Source organism: Sciurus vulgaris, assembly GCF_902686455.1.
Source record: "Sciurus vulgaris genome assembly, chromosome: 9".
In the NCBI taxonomy this organism is placed as follows: domain Eukaryota; kingdom Metazoa; phylum Chordata; class Mammalia; order Rodentia; family Sciuridae; genus Sciurus; species Sciurus vulgaris.
Window position 1 is genome coordinate 69,436,538 of NC_136469.1, and position 18,969 is coordinate 69,455,506.

General features: G+C 34.2%; 1 protein-coding gene across 4 annotated transcripts in view; it reads left to right on the forward strand.

Annotated features, from left to right (window-relative positions):
* The window catches only part of SNCA (synuclein alpha), a 111,466-nt gene that overhangs the window by 14,271 nt on the left and 78,226 nt on the right, over positions 1-18,969 (forward strand). For all 4 annotated transcript variants that reach the window (XM_079153355.1, XM_079153354.1, XM_079153352.1 and 1 more), the window contains one exon: positions 1,838-1,980. In XM_079153355.1, coding sequence (XP_079009481.1) covers positions 1,838-1,980 — 143 coding nt within the window. The remainder of the gene's footprint in view (positions 1-1,837; positions 1,981-18,969) is intronic.

Below are 18,969 nucleotides of genomic sequence, written 5' to 3' on the forward strand. Positions count from 1 at the left end.
AACCTACAAAGTTCTAGCCTGAAAGGAAGATACAGAGCAGCACTGGCTGTGGACTCTTGGCTTTAAGCTTTGTGACCACGTCAGGCTTCCCCACACTGCTTGAACTAAGGAGTCCCTACAGACCACATTGGCTTCTATGACCTCAGGGGTCCATTTCAAAACAAATTAATTGTTCACAGTGTTTAACTATTAGCCTCTCCAACTAATGATGTCAACTCTGTATGGTACAATAATCATGTGAGCAACACCTAAGAGCTGATATAGTGTAACTCTTTGGGTTCATCATACTGAGGTTTAATTGGAGAGTATAAAGCACGATCAGAAAATGTGTCTTTATTTGTTTAGGAGAGTGACTGAGGAAGCACTCAAAAGCAAGAATTCCTTAATTTTGGAGGAAAAAACAGAGGATAAGTTTGTGAGACAAAATGAAAAGACAAACATGACATACATGTAGATGAGATGTAAGACCTCAGGCTTTGTGGTCACAAATGTAACTGAGGTTAAAATGAAGAGGAGCTATTTCATTTCTCTACTGACCTCAGAAATATTAAAAGAGCAGAACCTTGGGGGTGGGAGGGATGAGGGGGAAGGGAAAAAATAACAGAATGAATCAAACAACATTACCCTATGTAAATTTATGATTACACAAATGGTATACCTTTACTCCATGTACAGAGAAACAACATGTATCCCATTTGTTTACAATAAAAAAAAGCAGAATCTCTTTCTTTTTTTTTCCCCCCATAGATTTCTTCAGTTGTAACAAACTTTCTTTTTAATTGGAGCTTTCTTTGCAACCTTGTGGAAGTAATATGGAAATATTATTCAGCAATTAGATATAGTTTCTTGATATCTTAGAGAATTTTTGATATGAAGTTAAAATCTGTACTTACAAATTCAATCTACACTATTAACACTTCTCTTAAGTTTTTAACATGCTAAAAATTTTTTGAATCATCATATTGTGTGATAAATAAAACTTATACTCAAAGTCTAGCTCCTATTTTCCCATTAAACTTAAGGAAAATCAATTTTATTACTAAGAGTCCTTCTGTTTTCTAAAAGGATAGAAGTTGCCTTCTGTTATTGTTTATTTCTAACATGTATGAGTAACAGGTATACTTCCTTAACCTGAAAGGCTTAGGACCAGTTATGTTTCAAATTTCAATTTTTCTTTTTTGGTTTTGGAATATTTGCCTATAAATAATGCAGTATCTTAGAAAGGGACTGATCAAGACCCAACTGCAAACACAGAATTCCTTTGTTTCATATACCTTATATATGAAACATGGAAGTAATTTTATACAAACAACAAAACAAAGTTTCATTGTGTGGAATTCTCCACTTGTGGTTTCATGTTGGTGCCCCAAAATTTCTAAATTTTGGAGCATTTCCAATTTTAGATCATTGGATTAATAATGCTCCACCTGTAAGTAGTATGTGTTATATTACTTTGGAAGTGGGGTGAAAATGAACTTGCTGAATGAGATCAAAGAATTGGCACTGAAAATGAAATAAAGAAATAAATTTCATGCTGAGACTGATTTAACTGTAACTAACTCTAGAGTATTGCTTTAGGAAACTTTTCCTCAATATAAACCAAACCCATATTGCTAATGAGGGTATGTTCATGATAATTAAATTTGAAGCACCTTTTAGTATCATACATAATTACAAAAAAATTCAAAGATTGAAATCTTGGTGGATTTTGAAGGATTTTGATTCCTTCATCATCTATGGCTTATGTAGATACAGATGTGTAGAAGTTGACAGCACAAAGAAACATCGCTGTCATTCTACCATGCATTAATCTGTTGTTGCTCTTGATTTGTTCCAGTGGCTGAGAAGACCAAAGAGCAAGTGACAAATGTTGGAGGGGCAGTGGTGACTGGTGTGACAGCAGTAGCACAGAAGACCGTGGAGGGAGCAGGGACCATTGCCGCTGCCACTGGTTTTGTCAAAAAGGACCAGCTGGGCAAGGTATGGTTGCCCACGTTTTATGCTGTATTTATCATGAGATCATGGTTCATTTTCACTTGAGGGAAGAGACAGGAATAAGATGCTTGCTGGGAGGGATGGCTGCATGACCTTTCCTTCATAAAGAATTACTATATATGGATCTTGTTTTTTGCACAGAGAAATACCATGTAAATTGTACAGTAATCATGATTGTTTCAATTTCTGGAAGGAAGTTAATGAAACGAACAATGAAGTAAATGCCAAAAGGACCAGTGACATTTCATAAAGAATGGGTGCTTTCATGTTAACTCTGAATCTTGGAATTTCTCTTTGTTGGAATAACAGATTTCTTTGTGCTTGAACTCTCAGTTTCCAAAATGAATATCTTTTAGTTGATTACTATACAGTGACATCATCTCCTATTAAATGGCATATTTGCATATCAAATAACAGCTTATTACAAATATATGTTGGTGGGAACAGAGAAACTTAAAATGCATACCAATCAGATTATGGTTCTGGAGTGATTCATAAATTTTCAGAAGAATTTAACCTGGCATATCTTGATAAATCTGGGACTCTAGTAGGATTATGAAGTCTTATGATTATATCTTAAATACAGAAATAATAGAATATGAAGTGTGAACCAAAGATGAAATTTTACAAATTTCATAATCACAACAACAGGATGGTTTTTGCTTTTTCCCTGGCACAGTGTCTTCCTTGCTATTCCTTGAACAAATCAAGCATACCTTGGCTCTGTTTCCTTCTCTGCCTAGAAAGCTCTTCCTCAAAATTACATACTTGGCTCACTCCCTCATCTTCTCAGGTCTTTTTAAAATGACACCTTCTTGGTGAAGCCGGCCTTGACCTATTTAAAATTGGAAATTTCTCCTGTGGTATTGTCAATCTTCCTACTCTCTTTCTTATTTTCCCTTTTTTGCTCAAGTATTTACTGTTTTTAAAAATAATAATTTACTTTTTGTGTGTGTCATTTATTTCATTTTTCCCCTTAAGGATTATGAGAGCTGAATATGTTTTTTTTTTTTTTTTTTTTTTTTTTTTTGTTCACGGATATTTGACAAGGGTCCAGGAGAATTTCCAACCCATGTGAGATAATTAATGAATTTTATTAAATTAAGGAAGGGTGAAAGGAAGAAAATATGTGAAAAAGCAGAGTGACTTTCTGAATCTTTTTAAATATACATTCTGTAAGAACATCAGTTATTCATCCATCCATTCAAAGGTTATAATCAAAGTGGTTTGGGGATGGACATTCTGACAACTGTGAGAAAAGAGCTTTTAGTGGATAGACTCGTGTGTGTGTGTGTGTGTGTGTGTGTGTGTGTGTGTGTGTGTGTGTAACTGCTCCTTATATAATCCCAAGAAGCAAGACTACCTTGATAGCTCATTAAAATATTGATAATAAAGATTCAGGATTAGAAATCTGTGATATAGATTTTCCACATGTAGTTCCATTGTCAGGGCAATTGATGGTAATCATGGAAAATCTGGACTGAGCTTCTAGAGAATTCCTTCAGCTAACATTTAAATGTATGGTTCACCATAGCTGCACCTTCATACAGAATGTTTTTCAAATAATCTTATTCATGCTAATAGTTACACTGATACCTATTTCCCATTTGAAATTATATTTATAGCTTTATTACATTTTAGAAGTTAGGGATTTCAGATACTGATACATAGGCAATTAACTTGCTTTGTGTCCCAGTTTCTTTTGACAATCTAATAAAAGCTATAGAACATCTTTTCAGAAAAATGCATGCTCACAGATATACACCAAAGGGTCTAAAGGAACATCCATTGACAGACATACAACCTCCTAATTATACAGATGAGAAAACTGAAATTCACAGAGAAGAAGTAAATATCCAAGGTTGCACAGTCAGGCAGGGTAGACTGGGTACCCAGAGTGTTTATGCATCTACTGTATCACTCCCCCAACAAATCCCTCAATAGTGAAACTCCTCTGAGTCTTTATAAATTGAAATGTGGACAACCAGATTTAACTGGAGAATTTCATTGCTTCAGAATACAAAGAAATCAGGCAAACATGTACCATCTCCTTTTTGCCTCCATATATAATGCAAATTGCAAATGGGATGTGAGAGTGCTTCATCATTTTCAAAATTGCTTTTTTTTTTCACCTTTTAAAAACACTCCTACTTATTTTAATAGTTTAAAGCAGAAATCTAAATGATGTGAAAAAACCATTTGGAGATATTTCTCTTATGGGTACTACAGGTTCTAACAAGTTTCTAATATGGAAATGAGGTCATAAAACCTAGAAATTATAGCATGTCTCTGGATAAAATACATTGTACTGGGAGCTAAAATGCCTGATCTTCATATTCTGCTTGGTCACTAATTGCCTGGATGACCTTTCTGCAGATCTCTTAAGACCCTTTTTCATATACTAGGGAGCTCTACTGGAAAATTGTTAAAGCCAAATTTAGCAATAATATTCTGAGTTTCTATAATGATTCAAGGAATATTCTAATAAACACCCAATGAATGAATGAATGAATCCCAAGGAATATTCTAATAAACTTGTGGCCACATCTATGGAGTGCCAAAAATTCTAGAGTATAAATGAAATTATTGAGTTATTCAATATGAAATTTGAAAAAAAAATTTAGTTGTTGATGAGACCTTTATTTTATGTATGTATGTATGTATTTATTTATATGTGGTCTTGAGACTCGAACCCAGTGCCTCACACCTGCTAAGCAAGTGTTCTACCACTGAGCTATAAACCAGCCCCTCATATGAAAATTGAAATGACTTAATTTTATTTTTCAGACTCTAATTAGAATGATCCTGGTGAACAGAAATAAGTCTCCCTTTCTTTTTTTCCCTTTTCTCATCCTTTCCTCTCCTCTCCCTTCCCCTACCCACCCCCTTTGCTTTTTATCTATCTTTCTGTTGTGCTTTGGGTATGAGGTGTCCCCCAAAGGCTCCTGGTTTAATTTAGGGATGTTCACAGGTGACTATAGGCAGGCAGGTTGTGACTGCAGGAAATAGTCACTGGGAGAAGGTCTTTGGGGTTTATATTTGTCTCCGACACCTTGATCTCTCTCCCCTTGCTTCCTGGCTACCATGAACTAAAAAACTTTCTTCTTCCATGCCCTTTTGCCTCACCTTGGGCCTAGAGTGATGGAGTTGGCCAACTGTGAACTGAACTTTTGAGAGTGTGAGCTTAAAATAAACTTTTTCCTCTTCTAAGTTGTCCTAGTCTGGTATTTTGGTCATTGCAATGAAAAGCTAACAACCACTCTTCGCCACCCCCTCCCTTCCTTCTTTTCTTTCTTTTTTCTCCTGTAAATGCCTGTTATTCAAGAAATAATGATTGTTTCAGTATGCTACAAATTTGGAGGAAGAAGGTTGTGACAGTTAGGGCTCCTAGACACCTGGCTTGCAGGAGGAGACCAATGGCTGTGCTATTCTTTTGGTGGCTGGTGTTTTTCTTTAGGGTCAGGAGTGCTGTGAAATGGGTGATGGCTTTGGTTTCCCCCTTTATGCCCCTGGAAGGTATCTGGCTTACAACTTGCTGGTTGATAAGCAAGTTGTCTCTCTCTCTCTCTCTCTCTCCTTCCCTTTTTTTTTTTCTTTTTTTGTTTTATTTGAACCTAAGAGCTCCAGTAGTTTATTTTTATTATCCTCTTTTAATTTGCTACATTTATTTCTTTGGGAAATGCTTGCTTTGGTGTATTCTACCTACTTTTGATGTTAACAGAAAGATAAAACCACAGCTACCTAAAGTGTTTTCTTCCCAGCTTTATTAAGGTATGATTGATAAATAAAATTATATATATATATATATATCATGAAGTATGATATGATAATTTTTTGAAGATTTTGTTCTATTTTTATTTGTGGACTTGGGGATTAAACACAGGGCTCTTCCATGAGCTATACTCCAACCTCTGAGTTTGATGTATGTGTACATGCTGAATGATTATGACAGTCAAGGTTATTAACATATACATTATCTCACATGATACCATTTTATTTTTTGTGGTAACATTTAAAAACTACTCCCTTAGCACATTTCAAGTATATAATATAGTAGTATTAACTACAGCACCTCCTGCTGCACATTAGATCTCCAGAACTTATTTATTCTACCTAACATACCTTGACTCCATTCCTTTCTATCCACCAGTCCCTGGAAACCACTGTTCTACTCTGTTTCTTTGGGTTTGACTTTTTAAATTTCTACACAGAAGAGAGATCATGTAGTTTTGGGCATTCTGTGCCTGGCTTTGAAAATTTTACTTTGCATAAAATCCGCAAGGTTTATCCATGTTGTGGCAAATGGAAGGATTCCTTCTTTTTTAAGACTGAATCATTTTACATTGTGTGTGTGTACACCACATTTTCTTTATTCACTCATCTGTGAATTGACACTTAGGTTTGTTGCATATCTTGAATATAAAAAATAATGCCACAGTTAATGTGGGAGTACAGATATCTTTTCAAGATAGTGATTCTATTTTCTCAGTATATATACCTAGGAGTGTGATTGCTGCATGATATGGTAGTTCTGTTTTTAAGATGTTTTAGTATCTTCCATGCTGTTTGCCATAATGGCTGTACCTTTGTACACTTTCAACAACAGTGTAAAAGGGTTTCCTTTTCTCCACATTCTTGCTGACACTGTTATCTTTTGTTTTTTTGATAAAGGACATTCTGACAAGTATGAAGTGCTAACTCATTGTGATTTTGAATTGCATTTCACTGATGATTAGTGATGTTTAGCATATTTTCATATGCCTACTGGACATTTGTATGTCTTCATTTGAAAGAAATGTCTATTCAGATTATTTGCCCGTTTTAAAATCAGGCATTTATTTTCTTGCTACTGCTTTGCTTGAGTTCTTCTATATTTTGAGTTCCTTTGATATTAATCTCCATCGGATACATGGTTTACAAAGATTTTCTCCTTTTTCATGGGTTGTATCTTCACTCTGTTGATCATTTTTGCTGTGTAGAAGCTTTTATGTTTGATACTGTTCTATTTATTTATTTTTGCTTTGTTCGTGTTTTGGGGGTTATACCTCCCCAAATTATTGCCCAAACCAATCTTGGAAGATTCTACTTTATTTTATTCTAGTAGTTTTATAGTTTGGGGTATTATGTTTACTTAAGTCTTTAATCCATTTGAGTTGATATTTCATGTGGAGTGAGATAAGAGTCCAATTTGTTTTTCTTCTTCATGTGGACATCCAGGTTTCTCAACACCAGATACTGAAGAGACTACCTCTTTCCCATTGTATGTTCTTGGCATCTTTATTGAAGATCAATAGATTGCAAAATGTGCAGATTTATTTCTAGGTTCTATATATGCTCTGTTTGTGAAAGTGCACTGCCATTTTCATTACTATATCTTTATAGTATTTTTAAAAATTACCTACAAAGCTATCATATGGTTTTGCGATTACTTGTGGCTCAAGATTAGCTTGGCTATTTAGAATATTTTGCTTTGGCTCCTCTTTTGGGTTCCTTATGATTTCTTATTTATTTTTACTTTTTATTTATTTATTTTTGGTACTGGGGATTGAACTCAGGGGCAATCGACCACTGAGCCATATACCTACCCCTATTTTGTGTTTTATTTAGAGACAGGGTCTCACTAAAGTGCTTAGCACCTCACTTTTGTTGAGGCTGGCTTTGAACTCAAGATCCTCCTGCCTCAGCCTCTTGAACCATTGGTATTACAGGCGGGCACCACTGTGCCTGGCTCTTTTAGGTTCCATATGAATTTTAAGATTTCTTTTCTACTTGAAAAATGCTGTTGGGATTTTGATATAAGGTACATTGAATCTCTAGATTATTTTGGGTAATATGGACATTTTAACAATATTGATTGTTCTGATCAATGAATACAGGTGATCTTTCTAATTATTTGTATCTTCTTCAATTTCTTCCATCCATGTTTTATAGTTTTCAGAGTACTGGTATTTAAAAACACTGGTGAAATTTATTCATAAGTATTTTATTTTTATGGATGTTGTTGTAAAAGGTATTATTGATTTCTTTTTTAGATAATTGGTTGTTAGTATTAAAACAATGTTGCCAATTTTGTAATGTTGATTTTGTACCCTGCAAGTTTACTGAGTTTGTCTATTATTTCTAGATGTTTGTTTTCTTTTTTTTTTTTTAAGTGGGCACTTTAGGGTTTTCTGTCTATATATATAAAGATCATGTTATCTGTAGACATGGGACAATTTCACTTCTTCATTTCCAGTTTGGATCCCTTTTATTTCTTTTCCTTGTCAAAATGCTCTTGCTAACAGTTCCAATATTATATTGAATAGAAGTGGCAAGAGTGGGCATTCTTCCCTCTTTATCTTCAAGGAATACTCCCAGGTTTTCACCACTGTGATGTTTACTGTAGGCTTATCATGTATGAACTTTATTATGTTGAAGTACAGTCTTTCCATACTTAATTTTTGGGTTTTTAATAATGAAAGAATGTTGATTTTTGTCACATACTTTTTCTGCATCTTTTGAAATATCCATATGATGATAGTAAGAAGTACTTACCTATTAATAACTATAAATGTAAGTGGATTAAATTTTTCATCAAAACGTGTAATATGGCCAAATGAATAAAAAAAAACAAGGCCCAACTAAATACTTCATATAAGAAATTCACTTTAGCTTTTAAGAACACATGTAGTATTATTCCAAAATCTGAAAATACTCAAAGTCTAAATTACTTCTAGTACCAAGTATTTCAGATAAGGGATACTTGATATGTATGTAATCTGTATATTATATGAAGTGACCAATTTATCAAGAGGATATAAAAATTGTGAACATACATGCAGCCAACATTGGAGCCCCTAAACATATAAAGCAAATGTTAACAAAATTGAAGGGAGAAATGGTGATTAAAGGCAGTAAACAAGTTTAGTAGCCCATCTTTAACGACGGATAGATCAACTAGAAAAAAGTTAATACAGAGATATTAGACTGGAACATCATTATAGGCCAAATGGATCTAACAAACATGCACAGAACATTTCAGTAATGAGTACACCATCTTTTCAAGTGGACAAGGAATAGTATTCAGCATAAACCATGCTAAGCCACAAAACAAATCAAATTTAAGAAGATTGTAATCATAGTAAGCATTTTTTCTAATCAAAATAGTGTGAAACCAGAAATCAATAACAAGAAGAAATAGGAAAATTTGCAAATATGTCGTAATTGAAAACACTCCTGAACAACTAATCAGTCAAAAGGAAATCAAAATGAATAACTGTAGATTTGATAATACAAATGAAATCACCCTTAGTAATAATTTCTAATCATAAAATACTAGATTAAATGATAGATTGTCTTTAAGATTTTGTTTTATCAAACACTATTAGCTTCTCTACTTAATACATTAGAACAATAAATCTTTTAATATATATTTTTACTGGTGTGTATAAGATATTATCAGTCATAATTAATTCCCACGACTTGATTTTAATTGTCACAGTAGAAACAAGCTAAAAATACATTTGTAGAAATTTCAAGTCCAAACCAACAGAGTCGTTATATGGATAAAATTTACCTTTTCCACTTTAATTGAGAAAGATAGATTTACTTGTAGCAAGATTTGCTTTTGCTTACACAAAAAAGTTATTGACATCAGAGTTGTCTTGTAGTGTCACTGTATATGATGTAGAGCTAATCACTGGAATATTTGATCCATCCCAACCCCTCAACATTATTTTGCATGTCATTGCTGCTAACTGATTGCTAAACAAATGAGCTATCAGGAATGCTCTAGGAGAATTGAACTGTGAGATTTTTAAATGTTTGTAATTTCCTGAATTTTTAAAGTGTGAAAGTCCTGAGTAATCTGTGAAACCACTGCCTGATAAATAATATACCATTCATCTTCATTTTCTTTCCCCACATAGGCATTGACCTATCTACATGATGATTAATCATTTTCTAAAGGAAATAATCTTGAAATATCTATAAGCCTAGATACTTAAAATTTCCAGATTTAGTGGTATTGTTTTTTAAAATCAGAAAGAAGTTCTTAAGCAATGCTAGTTTTCAAAAATTAAATCTATATATAATAAACACTTTTTAAAACAATTGATTTCAGTAGATAGAAATGTGTCTACTGTGTAATCCAAACTTAATTCATAAGATCACTAACCAAATGTGTGCTAAATGAAGAAAATGAAAGCAGAATGAAACTGCCAGAATTGACACTATGATTTATAGCATTTATAACATCCTTTTACTTATTCCCTTTGACTTATCAGGATTGCCATGCAAATTAATTTTAAAGACTTGAAATGTTATAGACCTTCTGATTATATGATTTATCAGATGATGTATGCTGCCCAGAGTTGTTTCACTGTTTCACAAAGAAGCCACAGGTCACAGGAAACATTTGAGATTTCTTTGAAAAAGCACACAGATCATTAGGTATAATTTTAAATATCATTAATATGAAAGTTGCACTAAGAGATATAAGAATTTGTGAAATATTTTAATTTATAGTAAGTTTTCTTCTTAAGTGTTCAATAATGATTGATACAATACATTGTCTCAAATAAATAGGAGTTTGATCCTTGTCCTCAGAAAATAAGCAACATGACTATTAGGCATTTTTAAACCTCAACTAAAGTTAGCTTTGTGACACAGTGACTTGCCTGATTTGTATTTGTTATGGGAAAACTGTGTACTAATAGCATTGTAATCTTAAAGCATACAGTGACCTAATTGGTTTATTTCAAAAGATACATAATCAGTAATATTTTGCAATGTGGTAAATAAACATCTATATTATACTCATGTAGAGTCTACTAATGGTACATAAATAGTCCCCACTTAGAAACACATCTATTATAACCTTTCTTTTTATCTGACAACATTTCACTGGGTCCAATATGGATGAACCATGGATTTTAATGACTCTTCTCTAGTAAGGTTTAAATGGGAAAAATACTACATCAATTAAGTGATAAGGAAAATAGGTTTATTTTTATGTTTTGATTAATGTTTGATAGAATGTAATCATTTACTGGCCATATAAGCTGGACATTCTGGTGGCCCTCTCAGGAATGCAAAAGGAAATCACACTGGAGGGTCCTGCCTTCAGGAAATATGTAGTCCATGCAGGGAGACTAATGTTTTTACCCCTGGAAAAAAGAAGCCTCTCTGTTTTCTGAGGACAATATGTACTTGTTAATAAGCCTTTATTCTGGGAAAGTCAAAGAGTGTTGTTACAGATGAGAGACACCTAACCTCTCATAAATATTATACATACTCAATAAATATATTAAATAGTATTATACTTTAAGTTGTATTAAATAAATATTATTTGTCAGTAGACTATGAAGTTACCTCACACATATAGATGATACTTTAGCTGTTTACACAGACATAAAAATACCCAGAGTCCTAGGATTGGTCCTTAGTAATTTGTAAGCACTACAACCCTGAAACATATGCATGAATATAGGCACAATTTCAGACTTCAAGGAACTTATTGTGATGACAGTCTTTTTTGTTAGAGAAATGTATAAGGTGATAGAATTGCTTTGAGGTACACCAGTAAACAGGTAGAAGTTGTATTTGTGCAATTGACCCATTTATTCATAAATGCTTAACATAGATTAAAATTCTGTTGAATGCAACATGAGAGCAATGCTATACTTTTATGTGCCCATTTTATTGTGAATGTACTAACGCCTATTGCTAGTGTCCCTTCACATGCAAATATGGCATGATATTTTTGATAGTGTCTCATTAATCAGAGTAAATGTAGGATGATTTCAAACTTAGGTGATTTTTAAATTTCATTTATTTTGTTGTATATATTTAAGGTTTACAATACGTTGTTTTGATATACTTCATATATGTTTGTGTGTGTGTGTGATTAGAGTACCTAAAATTTGCAGGGTGCATTGGCGCATGCCTGTAATCCCAGCAGTTGGAGAGGCTGAAGGAGGAGGATTGTGAGTTCAAAGCCAGACTCAGCAACTTAGTGAGGCGCTAAGCAACTCAATGAGATCCTGTCTCTAAATAAAATCCAAAATAGGGCTAGGGATGTGGTTCAGTGGTTCAGTCCCTAGTACCAAAAATAGTAACAGCAACAAAACAAAACAAAAACAGTTACCTAAAATTTATTCTTCTTGGCAAGTTACCAGTATACAATACAACGTTATTAACTAAAATCCTCATGTTGTACATTAGATCCGTAGTCTTGTTCATGCTATACAATATAGGTTGTTTGAGGTTTTATTGCCTCCGTTCCCACCTAAGCCACATTTCCTTTTCATAATTAAATGGTAAACCTAGAGAGCATTTATAGGTTTAGGTAAGAGGCATAAAGAAAATAAGATGTATTAACATATTATAATATAAAATAGTGTTATCTCACTCTTCAATGGTAATCAGTTTTGTCTCTAAAAAGTGGGAAATAATTTATTTTTTGCTCCTTCAATCATAAGCTTCCAGTTTCTAACCTGAGGGAGGCATTAATGGTGGGGTTTTGTAAAAATGGTTCAATGGTTCTCTAAATGTTCAAAACACACAAAAATCTAGTATATAATACAATCCTGATAGTCACAGGAATAGAAATAAGATAAATGATATCCATTTATTAAGCATATAAATATACAATTATGGATACCAGAATTGGATGATAGAGTTGGTTCATCAAACTAATTATTCTTCTACAAAGAGAAAATTAATAGTCTGTCAACTCAAATATGAGGTAATTCTTTTAAAAGGAATTTTAATAAAACTTCTACCAGCATTTGAATTTTTAAGTTTCAGTATATATGTCCCCCTTTCCCAAGTGATTCTAGAATCACTAAATAGGTATTTGTGAAAATACCAAAAACTGTATTTAATTTTTAAGACTATAGTGTATATTAATACAAAAATGACCATAAGTATTGAGTAAATAAATGATTGAAAAGTGGAAAAATGAAAAGAAGGTATAAACATTTTACCTTTTTGCTTAGAGATGGGCACTGTCTTATCATTTGTATTCTTAACTTTAACACAGTATGATAAATCTATTTGGAACTCAGTTCACATGAATTAATTTAGTTGCAGCTTTGTGTATTGTGAGTTATAATGTGAAACTTCAACTGAAAAATCAAATAGATTTTAACTATCTCTTTATAAAATCAAACAGTAAAGTTCTGATATTGCATAATAGCTGATCATTTCCAATTCATATGTGTACATAATTTTTTCTCTTTAATTATTTGGGATCCATGCAAGGATAGAAAATTTCCCTTTTACTGTATACTATTCATTTTATTCAGCATTTTTACTGCTATGACCAAAAGATCAAGAAGGAAAAGTTTATTTGACTCCTGGGTTCAGGTCTCAGATAGTAGTTGGTTACCTTCATGCTCTGAGCCCAAGTTGAGGCAGAACATCGTGATATGTGTGTGTGGTGGAGGAAAGCTGCTCAGGACATGATAACAAGGGAGCAGAGAGATCTCTGCTCACCAGGGACAAAGTATAAACCCCAAAGGCACACCCCTGCCTTCAGTTACCACCCAGTTAGTCCTCTTAGTAGATGAATGTACTTATTAGATTAAGGCTCTCATAACCCAGTCATTTCATCTCAAAATTTTTTTGCATTTTCTCACATGTGAGCTTTTGGGGGACACCTCATATCTAAATCATAACAATGCAATTTCATTTTATGTGTCTGAGGAGGTAATACAACTTAGCCTCAAGTCCCCAGTTTTTGCTCAGTGGATTATGTAGTATTTGCTAGCTCTAAGGGGGAAGCTACTTAGGTCACTGATTTTGGGATTACCGTAGTTGTCACGCAAAGCATAAAATGGTATTAAGAATAGTTCATCTTTAATCTCTAATATTATAACATATATAAAGTAACCACCTTGAGAAAAGCAATCTCCACTACATTCTATTAAGTGCTTACAGTAGCAATCCTCCCATGGTTTTCTTTCTGAAAATGGGAACTAATATTGGTTTGCAACAAAGGCAGTTCACAAGTGTTATGACTAAAGCTGCTCTAGGTGTGTTGTTTGACTTATTGTTAGGGCCAGATGGCCCTGCTTCTTATGGGGAGTCTGGTCTACCTGCACCATTTGATTTGGTCACACAGAGAAAGTATGGCTGGTGTGGACAGCATGGGCTATGAGACTGGGGACAGAGTTGGTCTTATATCCTTTGTTATGCTGGATGAGGTAGTAGCACTATTCTGAGCATGGGTTTTCCCATTTATAAAATAAAAATGTTGAATTAAATGAGTTCAGAATGTTTTTAATCTGTTTAATGGCTTGAATTTTAGGCCCATTTATTCAATTATGCATTGCCAGACCCCTTGGCAGCTCATTTAACTTTGCTGAACCAAAGCTGCTCGTCTATAACTGGCCAGCCAGGGTTGGAGTATGAATGGAATGAGATGATGCAAACAAAAGATAAATGATAAATTTTAATTCATTGCAGTTGTAACATTTTTCTAAGAAGGACTTGAATTTCAAACTCTAAGTGGTACTGTAAATACATGATCTTTTCCAATTTGTTTATAGTTCGATTATAAAATCATGCAGATCCATTGAATTTTGTGCACATAGTATAATTAGAAAAGACTCCTGGTCCAAATAATTTGGGAAACAGTGGAATAAACAAAGTTAAAATACTTCTCTTTTAAAGTGAGGAAAATTTCAAGAGTCTTATTATTACATTGTTGGAGGTACAGTTGTCTTTTCTAATATCTCCTTAATACCAATCAGTGGAACGTAGGTTTGAGATGCCCCAGGTTAACTGAAACTTTTCTCCCTCTCTACTCTTTTCTTCCTTCTCTTAAGAGTGCCTGGTTTTAGATTCTAGATTAAAGATAAATAAATTTTCCCATAAGAACTCAGCAATCCATACCAGAATCCACTCTTTGGTGGCCATTTCCTATAAAATTCCTCGAGTCAACTCCAAATAAATGACCAGACCAGGATCTCTGAGGACCTAAACTAGGGAAGATCCCAGTAGATGGTGGCTGAGAAAATGGCTGGCACATCTTCTTGGCTCCTTTTCCTCACACCCCAAGGCAGAAAAGTCATAAAGGGAAGGGTATCATAGAGTTTCTCCTTATACTAATTTCCCATGGCATAAATTTCTAAATGGGAGCAGTTCTAGAGGAGGAATAACTCAGGCAGGAGTTCATAGTTCACTCTTCCCAAGTTCACTTGAATGTTGGATGATATATCTGCAAATGGTAAAGGGAAGAAGGAGAGGAACAGGAATATCCTTTTTCTTGATTGGGTCTGATTTTCATCCCCCTTTCTTACTGCAAGGCTACTCATGTCTTGGAGTGAGTCTTCTATGTCATACTTTCTATGGTCTAAATATGCCTTTCTAGTTGCCTCCTAATCTTAGGAGGAGAAACCATGCTGATGCTCTTGTCACTTAGTATCCTCCACCCTTTGGTCAGTCAGCCCCTGCCTATACTTCTTTCCAAGACTTGATCTGAGCTCATGGGAAAACTAGGAATTTCTATTTATCAACTTCAACTCTCAGGAAATGAGGTGTATGTGAGAGAAATCAAGAAGCTTACATTCTACAACTTGGTATGTTAGCACTTCCTGTCTGTATTGTTGTGAGCTCAAGTACCAACAATATTTTTTTGACAATAAGTGGGTACAAATCATTCTTGAAGACATGTTGTAAAAGTATATTTAAAAAGTGTGAACTTGTACATACTCTGATTCAACAATGTCAAGTGTAATAATTTGAATGATCATAACCTTAAATAAAGGAATGTATACCATAGTACTGATTATAATGGAAAATTGAAAACAATGAACAACACTAGAAATTTTGACTGTAGGAACTTCATTAAATGCATTATGGTTTATCCATATAAGGGTATGCTGAACAACAATTAAACTGTTGGTGCACAAAAAGAAATAATGGCGTGGTAGGTTTCCCTTTCAGCATTAAGCAAAAATAATAGATTATAAAACAATAGGAAAAGTTTTTGTAGTGCAACGTTTTTATTCTTAAAAATATCCATATGTGGTATTTTCTATGTATGTAAAAAGACCTGAACTCAATTTTTCTCAATGAAACATACTTTGCATTTCTGGCTGGAAAGTTTTTTGCTGTGGGAAACTGTTTTATTCACTGTAAGATGTTTAGGAGCTCAGTGCCTTATTTCATTGAGTGTCAGCGGTGCCCCCTAGACACTTGCAAACTCCATAAAGAGCCCCCCGCCATGTTGTCCTTGAGGAAACTGCAGCTCAGAGACTGTGGATCATGCAGTGTAGTCATTTTATTGTCTCTCTTTTCTTATATTTTCTCCAATTTCCTTTAATAAGTAGGTATTAGATTCATAACAAAAGCATAATATGTGATCTTTGTAATATTCCACACTATTACAATTTATATAACCAAGTGTTCTGCTTCTTTAGCCAAAACTAGACATTTAAGAGGCTAAATTTCCTTCTAGTACCCTAGATCCCACTTATACTCTTTCAGCTGATTCAGAAAAGTCATTTTAGTTTCATAGGTACTTAAAACTATGCTGAAAGTATGGTCCACTCTGATAATCTCTATCTAGATTGACTCTCATCTTTGGAATCCGTGAAATGGCATCTGCTAGTATATTCTTTAATGTAGTGTGCTGGAAATTTGGATGTACTAGCAGATTCAGTTTTTGAAAACTATCCAGTAACTTTCCACGACCTATAAAATCCAGGCCTAAGGCCTAATCCTTTTATTGAAGGCCCTGATTTACTTGACTTCTCTTTTCAACTGTTCATATCCCAATTACTCACCAGAACTCTTGATTCTAGGTACACAGTGTCTTCAAAATGCCTCCCAATTTCTTAATGTAATAGACAACTTTTAACTCTGTCTTACCTCTGAGAAGGCTTTTATGTCTACTGTCCAAATTTTATTTGTGCTGAAAAATTCAGGTCAAGTATCCAAAACTCCAAAAAGGCTTTCACTGACTACTGAAATGCATAGTAATTTGACCTTTCTTTTATCTCATAGCATTTGAAGATATGCTACACATATCCTTGATTCTTTTCCTTTCACACCCTTCATCTTTAGCTAAACATTTTACCTGTGTTTCAAAACTATGTCTTTGATCTCTTCACATCTTGTTTCTCCACTGCTACCAACGTAGGCCAGGCCTCCATCACTTCTTACCTGTGCTGCTTCCCTAGCTCTCTGCTGGTCTCCCAGCCCCCACTTTATATCCTGGCTAGTCTATTCCTGATCAGGCAGAGTAATTCTTTAAAAGGGTAAAAGCAGATGATGTCTTCCCTACTCTGAACTATCCAATGGCCTCTTATCATGAAATCCAAATTTTGACTCTGGTTTAAAGGTCCTGCATTGTCTGGCCCTCATCAAGTTCTTAGGTTCTGCCCCTTTTTCTCTGTGAGCTGACCCTGAGGTACACCACCCTTCTCACTGTTCCTCAGACCTGGTAACTATATTTCCAATACTTGCTAAATACATAGAAAATGAATTACTACTAAAGTGTGGGCCATTTCTTTCTAAAAAATAAATGGCATAGTCTTCTTCAAAAATCCTGGCCCAGAATTCCTTTTTTAGAAAAAAATTTTTTTAGTTGTAGATAGACACAATACCTTTATTTTATTTATTTTTATGTGGTGCTGAGGATTGAACCCAGTTGCCTCATGCATGCTAGGCAAGTACTCTACCACTGAGCCATAGTCACAGCCCTGAGAATCCTTGATCTTAATTTTTAAAAGAAAAACTGCAAGAATATGTAAAGGGGCAAAGACAACATTCTGTAATTTAGATTTCTATGAGATTTTACTGCATATTAGTAATTTAGCATATTATGGAATATAAGCCTGCTCCAATGAACTTAATTATGCCTGTGTTATGTGTATACTTACTCCCAAAGCTCTTGCTTTTCCATGCTTTTATAACTCTAGTTGTTGTACATTTATATATGAAGTCAATTTTCTTCTTAAAAACAAAGCAACCATTTCACAGATGAGCCAAATCTTTGAAGATTTAAAAACGGCTTATAACTATACATTATTCATATCCTATGAAATATTTTCTTTGTAAACACATTATTTAGAATGTCTGTTGGACAGATGGGCAGAACCACATGCATCCAATATCAGGCAGTTGGTGAGCACAAGATGCCAGAAACAAGATTAGGAATATCAAGATAGGGATAGTCCAATTGCTCTTGAAAATGTGGATCCTATGATCTTGACTCTCCATTGTGTTTCACTTTGAAAAGGAAGGCTTTTCAAAAAACTTTCCTTGTCTTATATACAAATGTACCCAATGCATTCTCATGGCAATTGGAATGCAAATAGTAAAATGAAATGTTGAGGCAGATGGAAAGAGGACTTCCCCCTCCCTCTGTCTTTCATTCCTGTGTGACAGTTATGAAATGTAAATTCCTGTGCAGGGAAGATTAGCAGTGTTCAGTCTCAAGAAGATGAGAGGGCAAAAAAGGTGGCACACTAAAGAATAGGTGTCATTTGCCACTGTCTGGACTCATCAGCCATGTGGAACTCTGAGATGTACTGGTTGAAATGCCAGGCTTCTTTATTTCTTCAGAACACTTAAGCAATGAAGATTTCATTAGCAGCAGAGAAAAATGTTAAATTAGCATTTGTGATAGGGAGTTGTCAGTTTTGTGCCTTTCTTTATCTACAGGCTGTAATGATTTATCTAGAAAATTCTAATTTCAGGAGATAACTTTGTGACAGATCTTCATTATAATAAATAATCTACTCAAAACTACAGATAAATTCTGCCTACTATATTTTCCCTGGTTCAATTCATTTTGATTTAACAATTTCTCTTCTGCAGGAGAGAATCAATTGATAGCCTACTGCAGAATTATGCTAACTTCACATCCAATGCAAATTTGTATATATTTACTATATTTACTATTAAATCCAAAACGTGTCTATCAGATCTATCAGATGCCAGTGAAAATGGTGAGTGGAATGGTTTGAGGGCCACAGTCCT